The sequence below is a fragment of the Loxodonta africana genome, chromosome 8 (genome assembly GCF_030014295.1).
Source record: "Loxodonta africana isolate mLoxAfr1 chromosome 8, mLoxAfr1.hap2, whole genome shotgun sequence".
In the NCBI taxonomy this organism is placed as follows: domain Eukaryota; kingdom Metazoa; phylum Chordata; class Mammalia; order Proboscidea; family Elephantidae; genus Loxodonta; species Loxodonta africana.
The window spans coordinates 82,246,571-82,273,728 of record NC_087349.1 but is presented as its reverse complement, the minus strand read 5'-3'; the positions used below and the strand labels follow the sequence as shown (position 1 = coordinate 82,273,728).

Genomic DNA, 27,158 nt, shown 5'->3' with positions numbered 1-27,158 from the left:
TAAACCAGAGACTCCATCAGCCTGAGACCAGAAGAAGTAGATGGTGCCCGGCTACAACTGATGACTGCCCTGTCAGGGAACACAACAGAGAACCCCTGAGGGAGCAGGAGAGCAGTGGGATGCAGACCGCAAATGCTCATAAAAAGACCAGACTTAACGGTCTGACTGAGACTAGAAGGACCCTGGTGGTCATGGCCCCCCAGACCTTCTGTTAGCCCAAGACAGGAACCATTCCCAAAGCCAACTCCTCAGGGATTAAACTGGACAATGGGATAGAAAAAGATGCTGGTCTTGGGTCAGGCACATACTTGAGACTATGTTGGCATCTCCTATCTGGAGGGAAGATGAGAAGGCAGAAAGCGTCAGAAGCTGGCAGAATGGACATGAAGAAAGAGAGTGGAGGGAAGGAGCAGTCTGTCTCATTAGAGGGAGAGCAATTAGGAGTATATAGCAAGATGTATATAAATTTTTATATGAGAGACTGACTTGATTGGTAAACTTTCACTTAAAGCACAATAAAAATTTAAAAAATAAATAAAAAACAGGAAACCTAAAAAAAAAAAAAAGAGCATAATCAAGATATTATTTATCCATTTATTCAACAAATACTAAACTCTTAACACATACAAGGTGTGTGAAGAGGGTAACGTTCAGGCAAAAACAGCAAAGGTATGTTGTTAGCTGCCCTCGAGTCAGCCTACTCATGGCGATCCCATGTGCTGCAGAGGAGAACTGTTCCATAGGGTTTTCTTCCCTGTAATCTTCACAGAAGCAGATCTCCATGCCCTTCTTTCATGGATCCACCGGGTGGGCTTCAACTGCCCACTTTTAGGTGCTAATTACCTTTAAATTCACCTTAACATAATTTAATTGCTAATAGTATCTTTGAATGATCAAATTTTTAGCTTTCAAAATTAAGTAATTAAATTCTACTGTGGTAAAATACATATAATAAAACATCTGCCATTTCAATCATTTTTAGTTTAGTTTTTTTTTTTTTTTAAGCATGATTAAAAACTACTCACGGATTCCAGCCCAGATCTTGTGGGTTCACATACAGAATACCAGCCCTGGAAACAGTAGCTGGAGTTGCTGTCCTGAGGTGATGTATCTCAAACAGAAGCCTCATTAAGGGCGTCAAGGCCACACGCTCATTGCTGGCCAAGGTCAGCACCTGGATGCAGCAGCACAGCAAGAAGCACAGGCAGACCTCAGATGTGAGCAAAAGCAATGCTACCGACTTCATTGTCGTTGTTAGTCACTATCGAGTGGATTCTGACTCATGGCGATGCCACGTATGCAGAGTAGAACTGCTCCCTAGGGTTTTCAAGGCTGTAACCTCTCAGAAGCAGATAGCCAAGCCTGTCTTCCCAGGAGCCCCTGGGTGGATATGAAGCACCCACCTTCCAGCTAGTACCATATTTTTATGCAAATAACACATGCCTTCTAGGCGATTGGCAAACAAGGATAAAAGGCACGCATTATTTGCGTAAAAATAATAGTAGTTGAGGGCTTAACCATTTGCACCACCCAAGGATTCTAAACCAGCTGCCCTCCTGTTGATTCTGACTCACGCTGACCCCATGTGTTTCAGAGTGGAACTGTGTACTCCATAGGTTCTCAAGGCTGTGACCTTTAGGAAACAGATCGCCAGGCCTTTCTTTTGAGGTGCCTCTGGATGGGTTCAAACCACCAACCTTTTTGTTAGTAGTTCAGTGCTTAACTCTTCGAACTGGGACTCCACAAAAACAAGTACTTTCCCCTAGTAGAAGGGACCAAAGGCTATGAACTCAGTCTAAGGAAAGATTTAAGCTCTTCCCTAAGAAGAGTTGACTGACCAGAGGAACAAACTCACCAAAATAGACTCATTAATACCGGCCTTTAAATAACTGTGGTAATTATTAGTTAGCCAAATATTAGACTTTAAATATAAAAATCAATTACATGAAAAGTGCCTAACACTATGAAAAAATAAGCTTTCTTTAGAATCTGAAATACCACAATTATCAAGTGTCCTATAGAAACTCATTGAAATATAAAGATCTAAGACCTATATTTTATGATGAGTAATGTCTCTTTTTTTTTAATGTCTCAGTTCAGAGAGTATTAATCACTGTTAATTTAAGTGGTTACTAATTCTATTCTTTAGTAATAATGCTACTGATTTCTCTCTCCTGACCATAACAGTAGACCTTGCTTAGCTTCAGCAGTACCTCACAGGACTGTCTCATCACCTTTAGTTTTGGTTGGGAATACCGGAGTAACCACAGCAAAATGCTAGGGAAAGCATTTATGCTCAGTCTGCACTTACAGGATTTAATTAATCTGAATAGTTAAACTCCTCCAATTAACACATTGCACAACTCATTCTTTTATTGTCCATGCATTCCATATTTAATCAAATATGAGATGTAACAATTTATATTTAGCTCTTAGAAAATGGTAAGCTCTGTATGAACTAAATTCTTAAAAGATAATGTATCTCTCATTAAAGGTTAAATTTATATTGACAAGAAGAATGTATTACTCTAAACTGTTCAACAATGAAATTAAGAGAATTAATCAGAAAAGTACCACTTATCAAAATAGTGATTACCTAAGGAACACCAGGTTAATGATTGAAAACTAGCGTTAACATCAACAAGTGAAGGGAACTGTTAATACAGTAAAGAAGTTATGTTTAAGATTTAGCACAGGGATGTCATTCACCTTGTTATCATCCATAACTGTATTCAGTGATTCAATCCACATGGGATCGATATCTCCATCCAGGACTATCCACTTTGGTCCACCATGCATAAGATTTGCTTGTTCTCTCAGAATGGATGAGAAGAGACCTATTCATTAAGAATTGTAGTTAGATGCCATGGAATCAGTCCCCAGCTCATGGTGACCCCATGCACAACTGCACGAACCACTGTGATTCACAGGGTTTCCACTGGCTGGTTTTTGGAAGCAGATTGCCAGGCCTTTCTTCCTATTAAGACTGAACAATCATAATGTATAATGGAATTGAATGCTATCTATTTCTAAAGTAAATTTTCATGATTTCTAATAGAAACTCTTTTACCAATTAAACAAAAGTAACTTTGCTGCCTCTTTCTGGTGAGCAGTATGCAAGCCTTTCAAGCTATATTTCGGCTCCACACCTGGCTCTATCTTCACCAGTGGGCAAGTACCATTTCCACAGGAAAGTTCTCATATGTCAAATAGAAATCATAGTAGCTTCCTTGAAGAACAGTTGTAGGGATTTATAGGAGGCAAATACATAAAATTTATAACTTATCCCAGATAAGACATTATTCTTTTTCATGTACATATGTTCGGTATCTATTTTAGGCCGAATATTGGTTTATTTCTCCTTTCTCTCTTTTTCTGTAATGATATTCTAGGGGCATAATTCAAGCACTAAAGCATTCAGAAGCATTGTACACCTCTTTTGAGAAATACGGTAACTGGCATTATATTAACTTACATCTTACTTAACAAGATGTATAGACTAAAACATTTTAAACTCACGATCCTTTTTGTCATTGCTCCATATCTAATCCTTTCATGTAGGTAGTGTATTCAATAGTTACTGATTTTTCAAACTCAGTGTAATACTACAGTGAGCACAACTGTTTCAAATGCAGGAGTGTGGAAGGTTTTGTTTCCTCTTTGAAGTATTTCGTGCAAAAATAAGTGACAGTGCCTACTAGAACTCGCCACCGTAACACATAAAGAAGCAACCTTTCTTAGTGGTCACTGATCTGAGCTGCTTTCACAGATTTTCGGCATGAACAGACACCACTCACTCTCTGCCACAGTTCTTTATGAAAAGGCAGAAGCTAGGCTAAGAGAGTAAATCCTGATTGCCCACGGATGCAGGGAATAGTATATGCAGATAAGAGTATGGAGAATGCACTACTTTAGATAGGGTCAACAGGGAAGTGTTTTCTGGTGTGGCATTTGACCAGATGCTTAAATAACATAAGCAGCAAGCTGCACAGATAAGTGGAGGAAGAGTGTTGTGGATGGACAGAATACCAGGTGCAAAGGCCCTGTGATAGGAAGATGCTTGACATGTTCAAGGAACAACAAGGAGGGCAGTGTGAATGGATTATAAATAGTAAGTGAAGGGCCAACCTACCAATCAGTTCCAATTGAGTAGAATTGTGACTCACGGTGACCCCATGTGTATCAGGGTAGAACTGTGTTCCATGGGGTTTTCAACGGCTGTTTTTGGCAGTATATTGCCAGGCCTTTCTTCCAAGGCACCTCTGAGTGGGCTCGAACCTCCAACCTTTTGGTTAGCAGCCCAGCGTGTAAACCCACCCAGATTCTCCAAGTGAAGGCCATAGAGCAGGAAATGAGGTCAGAGATAGGGAGAAGGGGTCTAATCACATAGAGTCTTGTAGGTCAAGGAAAAAGGTTGGATTTTAAGGATGATGGGAACCCACTGGAAATTGGAAGCAGAGAAATAACATTTCAAAGAAAGCCCTCTCTCTGCTGTTTGGAAAATGGACTGCAGGGAAGCCAGTGAGGGGACTACTGAAGGACAGGCAAGGGATAATGGTGGCTTGAATCAATGTGGTAGTTACAGAGGAAATGAGAATTATTATCTGTATATATAGTAATATATATCCTACTATAAAAAAACATACTCGTTGCCATCGAGTCGATTCCAACTCATAGCGACCCTATAGGACAGAGCAAAGCTGCCTCATAGGGTTCCCAAGGAGTACCTGGTAGATTCAAACTGCCGATCTTTTGGTTAGCAGCTGAGCTCTTAACCACTGTGCCACCAGGGCTCCATATCCCACATATAAATATATATATATCTCCTATAGGGTTTGCTGTTCAGTTGGATCTAGGGTGCGAAAAGGAGGGAGGCTTTAAGAATGAGGCCAAGGTTAGCACACTTTCTGAAATGGGCAGTAATAACAGATTTTAACAAAGGGATGTGCTTTTGTCTACAACTACTTTCAGGGCAAGAAACATGACTCCTGGACCTTTGTACCTGGTCCCTATAATAGCACCTTTGAGCCCTGGAAGTACAGTGGTTAAGAGCTCGGCTACTAACCAAAAGGTCAGTAGTTCGAATCCACCAGCCGCTCCTTGGAAATCTTTTGGGATAGTTCTACTCTGTCCTATAGTGGCGCTATGAGTCCGAATCGACTTGACGGCAGTGGATTTGTTTCTTGTTTTTTAATTAGGTACCTTATAAATGTCCCCTGAGGCATTCACATTGACTTCTCTGTTGGCTTATAGGGAGCCCTGACATAACTGATGTTGGATAAAATGCACAGCTCCAAATACGAATATGCTGAATGCAAATCGACCACTTATTCAAGTCTCTTTTTAATTTATAGGTTATAAATGCTGTTGTGATCTGCTATATTTCCAATAACCCAGACAGATAAACACATATAAATCTGTGGCTATGACTAAAATTGGCTTGAACTGAAAAACGGCATTCTGGATAGAAAAAAGGAAATTTTTAGCACTTCAAAAGAGGAAACGCTACTTGCCATCTTTCCATTCTCGGGTAGCATGATGTATGAAACCAAAGAGTTCATCTGTTGTCACAGCTTTAGGGTTTAAGTCATTCCAAACGGGTTTCTGTCTCATGCTAACATATGTTCGGTTCAGTGTTCTCAAAATCTGAGGCGAAGAAGAAAAGGAGCTGAGAAAATTAATATTAATTTAAGCCAAATGCAACGAAAAGATTTCTCATGGATTTTTCTCACTCATTATAGATTCCTAGACATTCTGTGTGTACTAAGATTGAAAAGGAAACCCTGGTGGCATAGCGGTTAAGTGCTACGGTTGCTAATCAAAAGGTTAGCAGTTCGAATTCACCAGGCGCTCCTTGGAAACTCTATGGGGCAGTTCTACTCTGCTCTGTAGGGTCACTAAGAGTTAGAATCGAGTTGATGGCAACCAGTAAGATTGAAAATGGGGAGAAATATACATATGCAAATTTCTGTTGTCATCTTGAAAAAATTACTGCCACAATTCTTCAGTGGGACAGAATCAGTTTACCTGATTCTTTGAATGACTTCGATTGGATTAAGTCACTTTATCATTTGAGAATTTTAGTCTTGTGTACAAAGTGACAGGCTGTATGCAATTAACCGTACATTCATGCTTATAAAATACACCCTGCCTGAACTATTTCATATCAGTTGTTCTCAAAATTCAGAGTGCATCAGAATCACCCCTGGAGGGCTTCTTAAAACACAGGTTGCTGGTGCCAACCCCAGAGTTACTAACTCAGTAGGTCTGGGATGGAGTTGATAATTTGCATTTCTATCAAGCTGCCAGGTGATGCCAATGATGAGGGTCCAGGCATGCTTGAGACCTAGTGATGGATGGCAGTGGTTCTAGGCCAGAGATTGTTAGCACTGTGGGGAGGGGGTTCTGTTACAGGCATCTGGTGAGTAGAGGGCCAAGGATGCTGCTACACATCCTACAATGCACAGGACAGTCCCTACCACAAAGAGTTATCCGGTGTCAGCTGAGGCTGAGAAACCCTGATCTAGATAATTGAGGAAAAGAAGGCTTGAGGATAAGAACTCACTTGGTAGGTGCCCAATGTGTGTCCATTTAATTAATTGATGTCTTAACCCAAATATCTATTCCAAACTATACTTTCTGCTTTCTCCAAAATGTCATGGCTTTTGTTTTTTAGATATTTATCATCCTGACCTACTCACAGGGGTTTTGAAAGACTGCTAAACAATTGCCAAATACTGTGGAAGATGAAGTTGCTAAATAGCATGGCCCTGAGCTTCAGTGCTCTCATTATATCAACTTAAATAAATGTTGAATAGAACAGAATTGGAGATGACTAGATGAAAGAAATCGAATGCCTCAGGAATATTAAACTTATATTTTTAGAAACCATTAATCTACTGGAAATTATAGAATTTAATTTTATCCCTCCTTGAACCCTGGCCTACATCTGAAACTTACTCTAACAAAATAATTATAGGTCTCTCAGTTATCTGCTTTAATATTTCAATTATTGCATTTTTTTCACTAGAAAAATCCCCATACAGAGCTTCCTTTCACAAGTGTACCACTTCGGGTTCTGATCTAAATGCTGGCAAGTTCTATATACACCCATGCTCTTAAGACTCATTTGATTTATTTTTAGTCATTGGCTACTCAATATGTTTATACGCAAGCACTCTGAATGAAAAGACATGCAGTTCTGCATATACTGTCTGCCAAACAAGAAAATAAGTATGTTGCCAGGACTGTCAGTAAGACCAAACGAAATCAAGCAGTGAACTAAAAATGGGGATAATAATACCCATAGCACATCACCACTGCATGCAGTAAATCCTATGTAATGCACCTAGCGTTAAAACAAAACAAAACCTAAACCCGTTGCCATCGAGTTGATTCTGCCTCACGGTGAATAAACCGAATGCTGTCGAGTTGATTCCGACTCACAGCAACCATATAGGAAACTGCTCCATAGGGTATCCAAGGAGCGGCTGGTGGATTTGAACTACCAACCTTTTGGTCGGCAGCCACAGCTCACCATAGCTCTTAACCGCTGTGCCACCAGAGCCCCTCACAGTGAATAGATATCCCAAAAAAATGTTTTTTGTTGTCGTTGTTGCTTTCCGCTCTTTTTTTTGTTTTGGCCCTACAGAGGGCTATACTTCTGAGAAAATATTGAAGAAAAATATTTGGGGTTGTTTTTCTTAATGATGTGAGGCAGAGAATCAAGGATGGCTTGAGAAAGGTAAGAAAGTAGTTTTGATAAATGTGGGTAGGGCTAATCAAATTTTGTAAACCAGATATTTTATTCCACAATCTCTTAGGATGTTTGCCTTGGATAAAAGAGTTCAGATATAATGATATTAATGAAAGGTGCAGAAAGTAGATGGCATAATTCTAAATGCAAGAATAGGGTGCTAAATCTCTCATGTGGAAAGCCCAATCTTCAACTCAGTTTACTTAACCTGTGTGAATGCAATGTTCTATTTGCTACTCTACCCCCAGGCCAATAGTGTCACCTGATCAAAAAGACTCAGATTATAACCCAAAATGATGGCAGGCTTCACTGAGGGGAATTCTTTTAAACAACACTGAAAACAGGCAAAAAAAAAGAAGAAGAAGAAAATGTTCCTTTCACAGCTGAAAGCAAACACTTGACAACTATACCTTACTTTTTCCTGTGCCTGCATTGCCAACCACAAAGACAGAGTGCCGCACCGCCAAGAGTTCCTCAAGCTGGACCACCTGCAGGTCAAACAGTTGGTCACTGGTTTCCTTTAATGAATTGCTGATAAAAAGACAACCTACCCATTGTTGTCCAATTTTTCTTTCCTTACAACCCACGCCAGCCCCTACTGATATTATATTTCAGGTAAAGTTAAAATCAACTACAAGTTTGAAGTAAAGAATTGTTTCTCCTGGATCCCCACAGAGAACACAGGGGTGAGAATTATGTCAAACTATTACTCATGGAGTCACTGAAGCAGGCAGAGAAGTTCTGGTCATGGTTAGGCGTTACCTGTTACAAAACCAAATGACCCTTCATGAGGTGCTGAACCAAATTTTCATATGGGCAATGAAATATCATCATCTACAACTGAGTAATGACATATCCCTTAAAAGATCTAAAATGGATGCTATTGTATATTTTTAATGTCCATATAGTCACTAAGTCCAAATCTGGACAGGCATATGTACAACCCATTGATTTGTCAGGTAATATCTTCATAAGTTATTCTCATATATATTGACATCCCTCCCCCCCCATTAAAAGTGTGTACTAATGATTTTATTCCCATCTTTTTCTAATATGGAGGGAAGAGAGAACAAAATACATTCCTGGTACATGTCACCAAGAATCTGTAAGTTTTATAAACTAATTAATGGCATACTTACCATTTAAAGCCATGACTTAATCATATCTATGTTTTCACCTTCTCACAGAGTGAAATAACTAAAATTATTTGCTTATATTTACTTTAGTAAAGACTGTCATATTAGGATGTCTTTAAAGTACATATTAAGATCAAATTAAGGTCAGTGTAACGTAAGCTGATGTTTCGATTTAGTAGCACTCAACTTCAGTGATTTTCACTGAAAATCTAGAAGCCTGCCATGAAAAGTCAATGCTCCTTTTACTTTGAGGATGAAGCTCTCCTCAGGCTGTAGGCGGAGCTCCAGGGTGGACTGCCTGACCATCTGTTCAAAGTCTGGTGCCCTCCTCCGGGGCACATCCAGTGCAGGGAACAGGTCACCAACGAGGCCCAGGAACACCGGGATGTCATCGGTCACTATTTTAGGCATATTGAAGTCCCTCAGTGCTCTCATGAGTATCTAGACAGGAGAACAGAAAACATTTTATTAAAAAGCCAATACAAGGTCTAACCAACACCTACATAGCTAAAGAAAGTTATTTTTAATCCTCTTCTCCAAAGCACAAGATATTGATGCTGTTCTCTACTAAGATGGTGTCTATGTATTAAAAAACAAACAAATAAAAGCCAGTTGCTGTTGAGTTGACTCTGAATCATGGTGACCCCATGTTGGTCTAAGTAGAACTATCCTCCATAGAGTTTTCAATGGCTGATTTTTTGGAAGTAGATGGCCAGGACTTCCTTCTGAGGTGCTTCTGGGTGGACTCAAACCACCAACCTTTCCGTTAGCAGCTGAGCACGTTAGCCACCTGCACTACCCAGGGACTCCGTTTGTTCTATCTGTAGAAAGGTTAAATGCTTACACATCAACGTATCGTGAGATACAACAAATAAACCTCAGAATAGGATCAGTGAGGAGGCCCTGCCCCTTCCCTGCCAATGATCTGTTTCTGATCTTGAGAAAGTGTCTGAGGCTCTTCTCTCCTTAATATACAAACTCCAGGATATAAATTAACCCGTCCCATCAGACCATTTTGTCCAAGGTAGTCTGAAAACCTGAGAATGATAAATCTAAACATTTTTAAGTTTGGTTTTTTTGTTTTGTACTGGCTGAAAATCAAAGAGGGCTTTAGATTTTAAAAGCAGTAACTCAAAAATCAGGGCGACTCTTACAGGAGTGTGCCAACAACGATAACAATATCGCCGGAGAATAAGTAAATGAGAGAAGACCTTGAGTTAATCATGAATTGTGACTAAGAGGAAAAGAGAGCAATACTGGAAAAGTAGAAAATCACATAATAAAAAATCTCTTAAAAAAAAAAAACTCATAGCAATAGTTTTTTTTTTTTTTCTATTGTTTAAGCTATATTACATGTATATAATTGCTCTCACCATTTAATAAGGAATAATGCATGAGGCAACTGTTACTTTTTCTCCCCAGGAAGGACAGCAGAAATTGCCCTAGGAGCTCTGAATAACCAACAAAACATTTTATTGGTGTGCTGGCAACCATCTTTCCTGTTCTGTTCTTCATGCCCACTCTACAGCCCATGAAATGAACATACATTTTCCATTCGATTATGTCTTTGCTGACTTTTTCAGGATTAATATCCCAACTCAATCGTGTTTTCCAAATGTTCCTCATAGGAAATCAAACAGTGATTACTGAATTACTTGATTATAACCTTCAAAATACTTTTTGTGGCTAATTTTTCAAAAGCACTTATAAAATCACATTTTATTTCCTATATTTATATTCTTGTCAGAAACCCTGGTGGTGTAGTGGATAAGTGCTACGGCTGCTATCCTTGTACTCAAGAACACTTGTGACCTTTTATAATGTAAGAAATGCCAGTCCTCAAAATACCCTACATTTAAAAATAGACAATGTTTTTTGGAAGTCATGCTAGACATAATGCACCGTCCTGGTATATTCTTCCATTTGTATGGGACCATTTAGCTTCTCATTCAACAAAATCACATTAGCATAGCAGTACCTGATCTTCAGGTCTATTTTTATCTCCTCGTTTCAGAGAGCCAGCTACGACCAAGACAGATTTAATAGCACGAAGTCCCCAATCATAATGATCCTGAAATCAAAATATAGGTACACTCTCAAAAATTTTACAAGAGACTTAAGATTCTCATTTCCACAAGTAAAAGCCAAAAGTGAAAAAGAAGAGTTCAGATAAACACACATGTTAAGGATTTAAGACAGTATCTTCATCTCTTCATTGAAATTCTGAAAACCATCTCCCTGCAGTGTCTTTCGGCTTCTTCGGCCTACTTCTCTGCCTCTGTCAGCAAATCTTTTCCTCCTATGGCATTTAATTGAAGCATTTGCTCAAGGCTCCACCACCTCCCATGCTTTTATTTCAATAAACCTGCTAACTTAGGAGCTACACTACCATGTTTTCACCTCCAACCATAAGCATTCAATAAACCTGCTAACTTAGGAGCTACACTACCATGTTTTCACCTCCAACCATAAGCATATTTCTCCAAATGCCCACTGACCACCTTGATAGCCCATCCTTTTCCAACCTTTCATTTCTAATTACCCTAATTACTTCTAATCATTTACTTGCCCCTGCCCTGAAACTGATAATACTGTAAAAACTGAAATAAATTCAATTATAAACCAGTACCTCTTCAAGACTTCCATTTTATCCCTAATAAAGATTTTTCCCATAGGCTCTGAGCTCCTGGAGTACAAATACCATAGTTTATTCACTTTTGTCTTCTAGGTTTTAGAACAGGGTGGGTGCTCATAAAGGTTTGTTGAATTACCTAACTGGTTAGATGTGAGTGGTTATAACAGTTAATTTTATGTGCCAAATTGGCTACACTCTGGTCAAAAACACATCTAGATGTTGCCGTGAAGTTATTTTGTAGATGTGGTTAATATTTATGATGAGTTAGCTTTAAGTAACAGAAATTATCCTTGACAATGTGGGTGGGCCTCATCCAATCAGGGGAAGGCCTGAAGAGCAAACACACACATACACACACACCCCACAGAGGAACGGTCCCTCTCTGAAATGTCCCTCAGCTGTGCATGCGGTAAAGTCAGTCTCTCAAAAGCTTCAGTGTTGTCATCTATGAAGAGGCAGATAAATGTTAAGTAGGTATACTTTACAAGGCTGCTGTAGGAGTAAAATGAACTAATGTTACTGTAAATACAAATGTTTTGTGGGCAGGGAAACAATGCATACATATATAAATATGTCCTCTAATCCATTACTTGATAATAAAATCAATGTAGTGGGTATTGATCATCATTTTTGGATAACAAAATAGAAGGAAATTACCACGGTGCATTGCAAATAAAGTGGCAAAAATTTTTGTTTCTGTTGTGCATACATGTGTGCGCGTGCGTGCTGAGTTTCCACAGAAAATGTATTTTTCTTTACTGTGGCTCAGGATCAGAATAATCAGATGGGGGTTTCCAGAGGGAAGGAGAGGAGGAAGACCAGAGTTTAGAAGGCAGGAGGTTGAGGGGCCAAATCATGGCAATAATAGCTCAAAAGGAGGATGCAAAAAAAAAAAAAAAAAAAACTGAACACAATGTAAGAGGATATAGTGACCTTCCCAAACATTTAAACATTGCAAAAAACTGCTAAAATAATCTTCACCGCTTCCATTATGTCATTCCTTTGGCCAAAAACGTCCAGCGATATATATCGAGGAGACTTAAAGAAGGGTCTCAAACAGATGTATATACACCAAAGTTCATTGCAGCATTATTCACAATAGCCAGAAGGGGAAGACAACCCAAGTGTCCATCAATCGATGAATGGATAAACAAAATATGATATTTTCATACAATGGATTATTAATCAGCCAGAAAGAGAAATGAATTTCTGACACATGCCACAACACGAATGAACCTTGAAAACATTATGCTGAGTCAGATACAAAAAGACAAATATTGTATGATCCCATTGACATGAAATATCCAGAACAGGCAGATGCATGGGGACAAAAATTTATTGGTGGTTACCAGGGACTGAGGGAAGGGGGAATAGGAGTTATTGGTGAAAGGATGCTAAGTTTCTGTTTGGGGCAATGAAAACTTTGGAAACAGTGATGGTGCTGGCATAACATGGGGTATGTAATTAATGTCACTGAATTGTACCCTTAAAACTGGTTAAAATGACAAACTTTTGGTTATATATATTTTACCGCAATAAAATTTTTTTAAAAAGGGAAACTTCCAATGATTCTTCTCAATCATCCCTGCAGCTTAGTAAACGTGCCAATGAACTGTGTCCTAACTCAGCTCTTCTGTCCTGGCCGGGTCTCTTTTTCCCTCACTTCATGCAGGCAATTTCTCTGAATTGGAGAACTCTTTCTTTCCCTGTTTTCCCTGTAGTCCCAGCAACTTCCTCTTGTAATTGGTTATAAGTGTCTTAGAAAGGATTAGAAAAACCTGAACTCAAATCTTGCCTCCAACACTTGCTAGCTGTAGACTTTGGGTAGTTACTTCACTCAGTTTCCTCATTTTTAAAATGGGGCTAACAATACCAAACTCGTAAACTTGTGAAGATTTAAAAAGATAATACATGGTACCTGCTCCATAAATATCAGTGCCCTTTTTCCTTGAAATTCCAATAATCTTCTCATCCTCTATTTTCTTCCAATTTTTATTTCATGTAAATTGAATCTCCTAAGCAAGTTATCTGAAGTCAGAAATCTGGCTGTTTGTTTCATTTGTTTTATATCTTACCCCTTTCATCACTGTCAGCAATAAACACACTTCTTAGATATAGTAGATGCTCACTCAGTGTTTAAATATTACTGGATAGATGTGGTTGCATTTCATGTTCCCTGGGTTCAATGACATTTTTTTTTCTAACTTTTCCCATTATAAAATTAAGGTGGACTCATTATTTATAAAAAGAGAATATAAACAAGAATGGAGAGGAAAATAAAAATACTCATAATTTTACTACACAGAGACAGCCAGAAAAATTACAATATATTTTCTAGTCATTTTATATGTATATTAAAACATATAACATAAAACATACAAATTTTAGATCCCATCTACTTTTTGTATATAACACTGTCATATTTCTCCATAATATTAAAGTTGGCATGATTTACCAAAAAATGTAAGTGAGTAGTTATTAATACATGAATTAATACAACACGAACTCCTCTCTTAGGTTTCAAATCTCACCCCAACAATGGGCCACTTAAAACAGGCACATCTGGCAGCATGAGTAGCTAGGTGGTTCTAGCTGTGCTGTCTTAGTACTTTCATTCTGGAACAGCTGCAGAACAACATCACCAGGAATTAATGAAGGGCTACCAAAGGACACAATGCCAAAAGTGACCACAAAGCTGAATGTAAAAATACTGCATGCAATTTTTGTAGCACATCAGCAGCCTTGCTGATCTGCAAGAAGCTCATGACTAGAGGATGCAGAGAGAGTGTGTTAAGTTGGATCCATTTCAGGGACTAGGAAATTGTAGAGCAAAAGTACAGGGGAAAAAAAAAAATGCCAACCTTCAAATAAAGGATTAACAGCAAATGAGAAAAAATTTAAGTTAGCATTTCTTGAAATGTTCTTCAGAAAATCAAGTCAGCTTTCCCTTGCAACATTCTTTCCCTCTCTTACTAGAAAATAATATTTTCACCAAGAAAGGGAGGCATCAGAAAATTCCATTTATAATAATAAAGTTTAAAGAAGTCACATAGCCCACTGGCAAAGAAGTATTAAATACAAATGAAACATTAGAATCAAAAGGCTTCCAAATTTAATTTCTGGAAAATATTAAGAACTGTAAGATACAGATTTTTAACATTTTATGGAAACTATAACATTTTTTTTATAACATTACCCTTAATGTCTAACTGTAACATGAATGATAAATTACTCAGCATCTACATTTCAAAGCTGTTTTAATGTGATGCGAAAATCAAGAAAAAGTAACAACAGACCCCTCACCTGCTTGGAAAGGAGCTCCCTGCAGAGCCTGTACAATGTAATGAACTTTCGGGCTAACGAGCGCACGTCCACAAAACCTTCAGCAACTAACATGATTTCACAGATTAGCTCAATGTCAGGGGCCACCATAGCACAGGGTCTAAAAAGTAAATACAAAATTGAGCTTTAAAATGTGACAAGTTAATAAGTACAAATTGCCAAAACCAAGTGATTAATTTGTACCAACATTCTAACCATTCTCAAGTAGGTCCCAATTACCTCTCTCAATCACAGTTAACAAGACGCTTCACTTCAACTAAAAAATCTCCAATTAGTTACTGGAGATACAGAAAAAAAGATGAAAAGTCTGAAAATGGAGGAAGCCCCATTATGGGAGTTTAAATAAAACCCGTGGGTACATTCTGCAAACTTTAGTGCAGAAATATGAGCAGTGGCATCTTGTGCCAGGGGCCAGCCTTCACCTGTGGCCAACAGTGTGCTGGTAAATGATTAACAATGGGCTTTCCAAAAAATAGCTTTTGCTGGCTTCCATGGCAAGTACTCCCACCATGGCCAATTTCAAGCTACCAACATGAGATCACTAAGCTTGCAGTTGGAAGGAGATGGGCGGTAGCACAATAAATAACTGAAGAGCATAAATATTAGTAAAATTTAGTACATTAATTAGGAAGTAATGACTTTTGAGCAGTTATTACCTTTATTTTTAATGTAGTATATTTAACTGTAGGTTTATATAATTTTATTTATGGCTGAGTTTAACTGGCTTGCAAAATTCATGAGAATTGAGCCATCAGCTCTAGCAAGCTAGTATGAGTCATTTCTAGCACACTAACTTGGATAGACTTCTAAGATGAAAACGTAGAAAAACATAGCTTTTAAATCCCTTTCTACTCTATCTCTGAAAATCATCCCCCAAAGATAATTGTCATTAACAACATCTGAAAACATTCCACTTCACTGAAGTCAAGTGCAAAGAAGGAACAAGAACAAATAAATAAAAGGCTAATATTTCCAGACTTCTTAAACATGCATTCCAATAATATTTATCCACCAGTTTTTCTAAATATAATTACAGTCTACTTCACACCTTTCTAATTTTTCAACCTAGACATTCCCCAGTCTCTGGAGGAGAACATCATACTTGATAAAGTACAGGGTCACTGAAAAAGAGGAAGACCCTCAATGAGATGGATTGACACAGTGGTACAACAATGGGCTAAGCATAATGATTGTGAGGATGGCGCAGGACTGGGTAGTGTTTTGTTCTGTTGTACATAGGGTCACTATGAAATCAGAATCGACTAGACTGCATCTAACAACAACAAACATTCCTGAGTCTCCTTGGATTTAATCATTGAAAATCTCTTCTCTCTGAGCTGGCGCCTTATTTTTCCCCACATTTTTTGGTCTTCATCAGTGAGAGGTGAAGTAATGATGAAAGGTACATACAGCAAAGACTAGCAGATTTACTTATTTTATACTTGTATTAACTATCACAACTAATATTTACTAAGCATTTATTTCATACCATATAACCAAAAAACACCAAACCCATTGCTGTTGAGTTGATTCCAACTCACAGCGACCCTATAGGACACAGTAGAACTGCTCCCTAGGGTTTCCAAGGAATGGCTTCTGGATTCAAACTGCCAACCTTTTGGTTAGCAGCCAAATGCTTAACCACTGTGCTACCAGGGCTCCACAGGTCAGACAATAGGGCATGCTTAAAACAATTATGGGAGAGCCATGAGATGGACTATTTTGGAGCTATATAACATGATAATTTCAAAGAATTTTCAATAATATGATGAAATGCTTAGGTTAAAATATTAAGTGAAGAGAAACAAAAACTCTGCATACAGTAATATCTTAACTTCATAAGGTAGGCATTATAAACAAGACTAGAAAAAATACAATAATCATTATTTCTGGGTGGTGAATTAGTAAATTTTTTTCTTTATCCTCGTATTTCCCAAATGTCCCATTATTTGTGAAAATTACATTTATAATAAAAATATCATCACAAAAGAGCTATTATGAAATATTCAAAAGTACCATATGACTTTTTACATAAAATTATTAAAATAATTTTATAAAATTTTATAAAATAAAATTATTTATTTTATTGTTGTTGAGAATATACACAGCAAAACATACACCAATTCAACAGTTTGTACATGTCCCATTTAGTGACACTGACTACATTCTTCGAGTTGGGTAGCCATTCTCACCCTCCTTTTCTGAGTTGTCTCTCCCACATTAACTCACTGCCCCCTAATCTTTCAGTTGCTGTTGTCAGTTTGATCCCATATAGAGAGTTCTTAAAAAAGCATAATGTTCAAGGCAGACATAGTTTATTATTAAGTCAAACTATTGTTTGGTTTTAAGAAGACTTCAGGGGATATTTTTGGTTTAAGGTTTAAAGATAATCTCAGGGCAATAATTTCAGGGGTTTATTCAACCTTCATGGTTCCATGTAACTTTAAAATAATGATTTTGAGTCTTGGTTTCATTAATTCAAAATGTTTAATTTATCACAGTGAAATTTCTCTCTCTAAAGAGATTTCAAAGAGATACTAAGGGTTTTTCCACAGGAATGCTAGAATAAAACAAACCATCTAACAGTGCAAACCCACAACGTTAGGTGGCATGAGTGCGCCAGATGCTGAGCCACAAAGCACAACACTTGCCTGAAAAGTGCTTTGAGATTTTCCGGTAATTCTGTTCGACCAGCATATCCTGGATTCATAGTAATAAATATTCCGACTGATGGCTTCAGGGTGATCACTTCCCCAAGAAATACAAATCTACCATAAAAAGAATGTTGATGAAATTAAATGTGTTCATTGAATATGAATGCACATTGACAAATGCAAACCACTGCAAAATGCAAATTATTAGGAAGCTGTTTATTCTGTGCAATTTTCTTTAAAATTCATAGGCATACATATTTTAAATATGTTTTGAAGCATGTTTTTAAAAAATATTCTCCCTTCCCCCCAAGGAATTACAAATATGGGAAGTATTCTTTTATATTTTAGCCTTGCCATAGTGGGCTAGAATGTAAAAATGAGGTCTTAATATTTAATGAAAGGTGATAGCATCTTTGCCTCAACGTGGGCTACAATACTTGAATGGGCACTGCATAGAGAATGCCCAGGCTAAGAGGAGAAAATGATTCCCTACTTAGTCTTTACTTTGTCCTTCCTGCCTTCCCACCATTCCTTCCTTCCCACCTCCCACCCTCCTGCCACTCTTTCCTTCCACTCTCATATTCAACAAATATCTATTGAGTATTTCTGAGAGCAGAACAGTATGGTGGTTATGAGAACTAGCTCTGGAGTCAGACTCTGGGGGTTCAGAGACCAGCTCCATCTCTTTACGTGTATTAATCAGCCTCTCTATGCTCCAGTTCCCCTAACTAATAACAAAAAATAGGGATAATATTAGAAACCTTATTGGAGTATACGAGGATTAACATAACTAAGTGTACAATGCTTGGAACATGGTAAATATTCAACAGATGTTAGCTGTGACTATTCTGTCAGCACCGCTAGAAAGCACTGGAGGAACAGTGAAAGGTTTGCAAGGGCCCAGTTAGGCTATTGATGGCCAGGGCAATGACATGGTAAAGGGCTGTAGGAACAAAACTAAGGGACAAGTAGAAGAAAAATTTCAAATGGTGGTAGGTGAGACAAGTTTAAGGCTGATCTCTTGTTGAGAGTGGGGAGGGCTCAAGTAATGTATAAGAATCTTCAAAGAACAGAATTAGTTAAGGAACTGGGCCTATATTTCATAGTAGAATGGGAAAAGATAGAGAAATAAACTACAAGACTAAGAGCTGCTTAACCTGGTGCGGTCGAGTTGATTCCGACTCATAGCAAGCCTATGAGACAGAGTAGAACTGCCCCACAGAGTTTCCAAGGAGTGCCTAGTGGATTTGAACTGCTGACCTTTTGGTTAGCAGCCACCACTCTTAACCACTACACCACCAGGGTTTCCAAGAGCTGCTTAGATACTAGCTATTTAAGAACCAGTTGCAGTCAAGTCGATCTCGACTCAAGACAACCCCATGCCTGGCAGAGTAGAACTGTGCTCCATAGGGTTTTCAACAGCTGATTTTTTGGAATTAGACTACCAGGACCTTCTTCCAAAACACCTCTGGGTGGACTTGAACTTCTAACCTTTCAGTTAACAGCCAAGTGCTTAACTATTGCACCACCCAGGGACCCCAAGCTAATTAAGAGAGAGTGGATGTTGTATGGTCAGGGTAAGAATGGAGAAAATCATCATTCCACTGAATGTCAGGGTAGGGAAACAGGCCTGGAAGGGCTGCTCACAAGAAGGGAGGTGGCTACTGAGCAGAGTGACTGACTACTTGCATACACAGCAAGGGGAGCCACAAGTCTAAGGCATGAGCCTTGAGTGGGGAAAGCCAGCAAGATGTTAAAGGGCTTTCTGGTTGAGACATAGTTCCATCTCTTAAATCTTCAAGTACAGAGGGGACATAATAAACTTAGGAAATCATGAGGAAGTCTAAGTGTCTGCACATGGGCTTGCATACACAGATGAAGAAGTATGACTCACATACGTGCGTAACTGCATACAGAGGAGACCATCAAGAAATATGGTTGGTATCGGTGATTAGCAGGGGTGGGAGGGATGAGAAAAAGGGGTATCATTGATTAGGAAGCACTGTATCTGTTAACGGTTTGTTGTTTTTTAATTAAAAAAAAAAATAATTAAGGTTGGGAATTTTCAGAAATCATGAACTTGCATAGGTCAATTACCTAAATATTCATAAAAAAGGATGGCTCAAGTGACATCTGGGTTGCACTAAATAACGATTTTGGCTAGAACCTAGGTAAAATATGGCTAGGGTTCAAAGTACACAGATCTAGAGGCAGTCATTCTAATGGAACAAGCAGTATTATGTGGTTTAAAGTCAGGAAAGGTGTGTGTCAGGGTTGTATCCCTTCACCATACCTATTCAATCTGTATGCTGAACAAATAATCCGAGAAGCTGGACTATATGAAGAAGAACGGGGCATCAGGATTGGAGAAAGATTCATTAACAACTTGTGATATGCAGATGACGCAAACTTGCTTGCTGAAGGTGAAGAGGACTTGAAGTACTTACTGATGAAGATCTAAGTTACCACAGCCTTTTGTATGGATTATACCTCAATATAAAGAAAACAGATATCCTCACAACTGGACCAATAAGCAACATCATGATAACAGAGAAAAGACTGAAGCTGTCAAGGACTTTGTTTTACTTAGATCCACAATTAACACCTGTCTTAGTCATCGAGTACTGCTGTAACAGAAATACCACAAGTGGATGGCTTTAACAAAGATAAGTTTATTTCTTCACAGTAAAGTAGGCTAAAAGTCCAAATTCAGGGCTTCAGCTCCAGGGGAAGGCTTTCCCTGTCAGCCTTCTCATCAATCTTCCCCTGGACTAGGAGCTTCTCTGCGCAGTGACCCGAGGTCCAAAGGATGTGCTCTGCTTCTGGCACTGCTTTCTTGGTAGCATGAGGTCCTCCCCCGCCCCCTCCACTTCCATTTTCTTTTGATCTCCTGAGAGATAAAAGGTGGTACAGGCTGTAACCCAGGGAAACTCCATATACGTCGGATCAGGGATGTGACCTGGATAAGGGTGTTACGATCCTACCCTAATCATCTTTAACATAAAATTACAATCACAAAATGGAGGACAACCACACAATACTGGGAATCATGGCCTAACCAAGTTGATACAAATTTTGGGGGGACACAATTTAATCCATGACAACACCCATGGAAGCAGCAGTCAAAAAATCAAAAGATGCGTTGCATTGGGCAAATCTGCGGCAAAAGACGTCTTTAAAGTGTTGAAAAGCAAAGATGTCACCTTGAAGACTAAGGTGCACTTGACCCAACCCACGGTTTTCAATCGTCTCAGTTGCACGTGAAAGCTGGCCAATGAATAAGGAAGACCAAAAAAGAATTGATGCCTTTGAATTGTGGTGCTGGCAAAGAATATCAAATATACCATGGACTGCCGAAAGAATGAGCAAATCTGTCTTGGAAGAAGTATAAGCAGAATGTTCCTTAGAAGCAAGGATGGTGAGACTATGTCTTACATGCTTTGGACATATTATCAGAAGGGATGGTTCCTGGAGAAGGACATCATGCTTGGTAAAGTAGAGGGTCAGTGAAAAAGAGGAAGACCCTCAGTGAGATGGATTGAAACAGTGGTTGCAACAATGGGCCCAAGTATAAGGATTATGAGGACGGCGCAGGACCAGCCAGTGTTTCATTCTGCTGTACACAGGGTCGCTGTAGGAACTAACTTGACGACACCTAACAACAACAACAGTATTCAAAGAGGAAAGGACCTAATTTTTCTAACTTGGCATTAGAAGAGGCAGGTAATGCAACAGACCTCTGGTCGTAGGAAACTAATATCCCAAGGCCTACAAGATGGAAGGATTAAGAGGTTTTTTAGGAGGTGGAAACATCCAGGTACATCTACTGATCAACTGGAAACTTCCACAATCGCTTCATAGTTCCAAGGGGCTAGGAAATCTTTCCCTGATGGGGAGATTTAATATGCTTCCGTGGACAAGATAGCCAGCTGAGCAAAAATAGTCTTAAAAAGGGGGTTGGGGGAACGGATAGGCCAGATAAATGAGGTTGCAATGTACATAAAACATGTTTCAACAAGAACCAAAATTGTGTTGTGTACTACAATATTTAATTTTTCAAATTAGGCCATCAAACCTTAAGTGCCAGTTGTGTTTTGTTTTTTGGAATGTGATATGTTGAAAAGAGGTCAGGTTTTGGATATATTTTTAAAGTTTTTGGCTGTAGCTAGAAGAATGGGAAGGTGCAATCCACTGGCGTGGGCACAACTAGTAAAGCAGGTGTTGGTAGGACGGCCAGGATTTTTATTTTGGATATGTTAAGTATGAAATGCCTGAGACATCAAGTGGAGTCTTGAGCCCTATCAGGGAGTTATTTATACGAGTCTATAGTTCAGGGAAAAAGCCTGGACATGGGGTACACGGCAGCATACAGATGGTTTTTATAGCCGAGACTGGATAAAAACAAGGGATAAATGTAGATGGAGAAAGGAAGAAATCCAAAGACTGAGTTCTATGATATTCAATACTGATAGGTCAGGACATAATAATAATAAAAATTGAAAGCTAACATGTATAGGGTGCCTACTATGTGCCAGAGATTTGTCAAAGTGGCTTATGTGTTTTAACATATTTAACCATCATGATACCTAAAGGCAGACTATGCTTTCCCCCATTTTACAGATGAGAAGAAACAAGCAAAACAGAGTCTGTGAGGTAAGAGAAAAACTAGCAGAGTGGGGAGCCCTAGAACTCACATGAAGAAAGTGTGTCAAGCTAGAAAGGGGTGATCAATCATGCCAGGTAGAATAAAGACTGAGATTGGTCATTGAAGTTAGCATCATAGAGCCTGGTTTATTTTTGAAGTGATTAAAGTAACACATTTGTTGTATTCACACCTTAGAAAAAGTAATAAAAATGGGAGGTTATTAAAAATAATTCTTCAGAAGACAGGCAGATGTAGCAACAGCCTGTCAAGGTGGGGTCTACTGAGTTATTTCATCTTACTTTTTCTCTTTGAAGTCTCTGTTGGTGCAAATGGTTGACATGCTCATCTGCTAACATCCACAGACATCTTGAGAGAAGGCCTGGGATCTACTTCCGAAAAATCAGCCATTGAAAACCCTATGGAGCATAGTTCTAGTCTGACATACATGGGGTCACCATGAGTTGAAATCAACTCTACAGCAACTTTTTTTTTTTTAGTTTGTAATAATAGAAATAAGCAAACATGTCACTCACCTCTTTTTCTTGTTTCTGATGGCATCATGGATCATCTTTACTTGTACTGCCACCACTGACAGGACTTCTACAGCAATTCGATTGAATTCATCAAAGCAGCCCCAAGCTCCTGTCTGCACCAATCCCTTATAGATATTTCCTATGGACTAAATGATGGAGGCATTAAGAATTTACCAGAAGGTGATTTTAAGCTATTATTTGGAATCATTCTAAATTAGGAAAAATGTTGTTAGAAAACATTTTATACATTCGTTTATAACTAACTTACTTTGTAGTCCATCTGCTCCGAACAGTTGAATACATAAACCATCATGCCAAGGGCTCTTCCAAGATCTTTGGTGGTTTCTGTTTTCCCTGTGCCAGCTGGGCCAGCTGGAGCCCCACTCATGGTTAGATGAAGTGACTGAGTTAAGGTAATATAACACCTTTGAGCAATGGAAACACAAACATTATGGTCTAATAAGAGAGTTTTGTACAACATAAGGTGTAGTCAAAATTTCTTTGAAAGTTTAAGAAACCAAAGTCTAGAACGTATTGTTAGGTGCCGTCGAATCAGTTCCAACTCATACCAACCCAAGGAGTGGCTGGTGGGTTTGAACTGCCAACCTTTTGGCTAGCAGCTGAGCTCTTAAGCACCAGGGTTCCAGAATGTGTTAGCAGCACAAAATATTGATATGTTCCTGATTCATTCATGTCAATAATAAGAGAATATCATCTTTTATCAAGCTTATATTCTAGGTTGATTGTTTAAGAATAATGCAGAAGGATGAATTGCTTTATTTTCTTGATTCATATTTTAAGAGTTGTATATTTGAACAAATATTCCATTGCAGTAACACGTGATTTGTGATGTTATTGAATTTCTGATATTTCTAAGTAAAGATATTATTAACATGGAAGACAGTACCTTAATCTATTGTTTATAAAGGAAAAATAGAATACAAATCTGGATGATGAGTGAATTAAACACTGACTTCATTAAACTGCTACTTAATATATTAAGAGATATGTAAATAGACATAAATACATAGCACACAAATAATCTATACTTACTTCAATGAATAAAACAAATATAACAGGACATAATTTATTATATTAAAATACATTTTAGGAATTCATTTTGAATCTGTTACTACATTCATTTAGATTACCATAATTTTTTTTTAACTGTGCTTTAAGTGAAAGTTTACAGCTCAAGTTAGCTTCTCATACAAAAATTTAGACATACTTTGTTATGTGACCCTAGTTGCTCTTTCTACATTTATGACTGCACACTCCCCCTTTCCACCCCAGATTTCCCGTGTCCATTCAACCAACTCCTGCCCGTTTCCGCCTTCTTATCTCACTTCTGGACAGGAGCTGCCCGTTTAGCCTCATGTATCTATTTGAACTAATAAGCACACTTTTCACTAGTATCATTCTAAATTTTATAGTCCAGTCTAATCTGTCTGAAGAGTTGACTTTGGGAATGGTTTTAGTTCTGGGTCAATAGAGAGCCCAGGGCCTATGTGTTCTGGGGCTTCTCCAGTCTCAGTCAGACTATTAAGTCTGATCTTTTTACTAGAATTTGAGTTCTGCACCCCACTTTTCTCCTGCCCCATCAGGGACTCTCTGTTGCATTCACTCTCAGGGTGGTCACTGGTGGTAGCCAGGTACCATCTAGGTTACCCAAATTCTTATATTTTCAGGAAAGACTCAGTTCTTAGACTGAGAACAATTGTGTAAAAAGAAAATTTAATACTTATAAAAGAAGCAAAAACTAACAAATGACAAGGACCTCACACAGGCTGGAGTTTCTGCAGCTGTATAAATTGTTTTTGTCTTGGTACAGACAGCAGATCCAATCGAAATATATCAGCATGGAGGCCAGAAGGCTTTGGGATTAGTGTCTACTTTGCCAATCATCAGATGTTAATCTTAAATGTCATTTGACATCAATATGCCTCACTTTCCTCAGTTTTCACCTCCATAAAATGAGGTTTACTGTAGGGATAAATTAAGAATGCAAAAGGTAAATGCCTTGGCAAATTTAAAGTGCTGTGCAAATAGAAGCAATTACTTACGAAAACGGCAAGTGTTTTTATGTCATATCTATCAGAAGTTTAAGTGCATCTTTCAATGAATATGGAAGTGGAAAGACCTCTGGACTAGAAATCAAAGGGCTTTTTGTGGTGGATACTGTCTCCAGTAATGTTTTCCTCTGGTTCCCGAGTTTTGGCTGGACATATGGCCACCCATGCCCCATTTCCGTTTTAGCCAGGAGTGACTGAGTGCCCAAGCTCTCATCAATGAGTTATATGCAGAAGTGATACATGCAACCCCTGGGACACCTCCTTAGCATGTCTGACCTGGGCTCTCTTCATCCCCTTTCCCACTGGCTGAAACAAATGTGGAAGTAACATTTAGGATGTCAGCTACCTACCAGCCTGTACTGCTGAACTACTCCCCTGGAGACTGTTACACAAGCAAGGCATCAGTGATTGTGTTATTTAAGCCATTGTATTTGGGGATCTCTCTGCAACAGCAGCTTAGTCTGAGCCCTCCTAACCAATACATCTTTGTTCCACCCAAGTCCGTCAATTGCAAGCTGGTTGACTTTAGTCTCTAAGTCTGCCCACATATGAAAGAGGAGACACCATGGGCCCTGTCTACCACACAAAACAAAAGTCAGCATCAAATGACACATAGTGAAAGTATCTGAAAAGTCTCATTATACTGATGTAAACAATTAGTAAATAATCCAAAGAATGACATGGAAAAGAAATGTATATAATGTAAACCTCTTGTCCAGCACTATTCACACTATCAAAATGCATATTCATCTCCTTCTACAACTTTCAAATAAACCATATAGTGATTTTTTAATTAGGAAGTTAATGAGCTATTGGTCTTCACATTGATAAATTCTAAAATGCCTCTTCCCTTCCTCTCCAGTCCCTTTGTTGCCTCCCTTTCTGTCTTGTCTATTCACAATAACTTGTATATAGTAGATTCCAAGCATTTACAGTTTGACTACTTTATATGATTTTGTTAAGCTGTAAATTTTAATACCTCACACTGAGGCAGAGGTACAAGAACAACCATAAAGCTAGTGAGCGAATCCCACCAACCTCCCAGGACAGCCATCATAACCCTGCTTTATAGACGTCTATTTGAAACTCTACAGTTTTATCCCCAGATAAATTTTATACTATAGCCATACTAGGTAAGTGGAGGCATTCCTATGATCTTTAGATGTAATTTCTCTTTCATGAATGTTAAGAATTAAAGGTGCTTTCTCCCACCAAATAAATCAGCAGAGATTGGAATACAAAGTTAAATAAATTCATGTCAAGGTTACATATCCTTTGTTGCTGTTAGTTGCCCTGGTGTCAGCTCTGATTCATGGTGACCTTATGTATAACAGAATGAAACAGTGCCTGGTCCTGCGCCCATCTTCATCATCATTGGCATATTCGAGTCCACTGCTGCAGCTGTTGGGTAGTGTATTCCAATCTAGGGGGCTCATCTTCCAGCACTATATCAAACAATATTCTGTTTTGTTCCATTAGGTTTTCATTGGCTAATTTTCAGAAGCAGATTGCCAAGCCTTTCTTCCTAGTCTGTCTTAGTCTGGAAGCTCTGCTGAAACTTGTCCACCAGGGGTGACCCTACTGGTATTTGAAATACCTGTGACATAGCTTCCAGCATCATAGCAACATGCAAACTACCACAGTATGACAAACTGACAGATGGGTGGTGGGGCATATCCTTATCCCTATAAATTTCTGACTCTGTGTATGTCTGTATATAAACATATATATATATATATATATATACTTCAAGTCAATTGGCAATGAAATTTTAGTAATAGCAACCTCTTGTCTCCTTGATACGCTCTAGGCACACTGGCTTTCTCTCTATCCCTTGGACTTGTCAAGCTCATTCCCACCCTGAACTTCGTACTTGCCTTTGCCTCTCTCCGCCTTCCTCTGAGTTCCTTGTTATGATTTAGGTCTCAACTCAGGTAGCCTCTCACTAAATCTATATTAGGCTCTCCCTTGCAGACACCTTTTAATTTACTATCCTGTTTCCCTTTTGTTTAACTTACTATCCTGTTTCCCTTTTGTCATAGCACATAGTACCACCTAAAATTACTTTGTTAATTTATTTGTTTATTTTTCTTCTTCACCACCACTCAACTAGGAAGTTCTGTGAGAATAGGAACCTTGCCTTTTACTGAGGACTGTTAACCCAGATATCTAGAAGTACTTAGCACAGTGCTTCATTTAATGAATCTTATGTTCTCCCCTTTTCCTCCTTTCACTATATAACCCTTCAAAAATGAATTTGAACACAGTCAAGTCCTTGTTATTTTTACACTTCCAATAAAGGGATGCAAGAGGGCTGGTTATAGAGAATAGGGAATCACAGTATCAGGACGTTAGCCATGGATAACTGGGAAGAGTGGACTCTGA

General features: G+C 38.6%; 1 protein-coding gene across 3 annotated transcripts in view; it reads right to left on the bottom strand.

The window, feature by feature from the left end:
• Positions 1-27,158, bottom strand: part of DNAH11 (dynein axonemal heavy chain 11) — a 361,390-nt gene that overhangs the window by 205,394 nt on the left and 128,838 nt on the right. For 2 of the 3 annotated variants that reach the window (XM_064290057.1, XM_064290055.1), the window contains 10 exons: positions 22,970-23,126; positions 22,702-22,847; positions 17,521-17,637; positions 14,831-14,969; positions 10,871-10,963; positions 9,139-9,333; positions 8,167-8,244; positions 5,514-5,646; positions 2,710-2,837; positions 1,026-1,174 (listed from right to left, as the gene is read on the bottom strand). In XM_064290057.1, coding sequence (XP_064146127.1) covers positions 1,026-1,174; positions 2,710-2,837; positions 5,514-5,646; positions 8,167-8,244; positions 9,139-9,333; positions 10,871-10,963; positions 14,831-14,969; positions 17,521-17,637; positions 22,702-22,847; positions 22,970-23,126 — 1,335 coding nt within the window. Of the gene's footprint in view, positions 1-1,025; positions 1,175-2,709; positions 2,838-5,513; positions 5,647-8,166; positions 8,245-9,138; positions 9,334-10,870; positions 10,964-14,830; positions 14,970-17,520; positions 17,638-22,701; positions 22,848-22,969; positions 23,127-27,158 lie in introns of those variants that run through there. The other variant, XM_064290056.1, reaches the window with a different exon arrangement.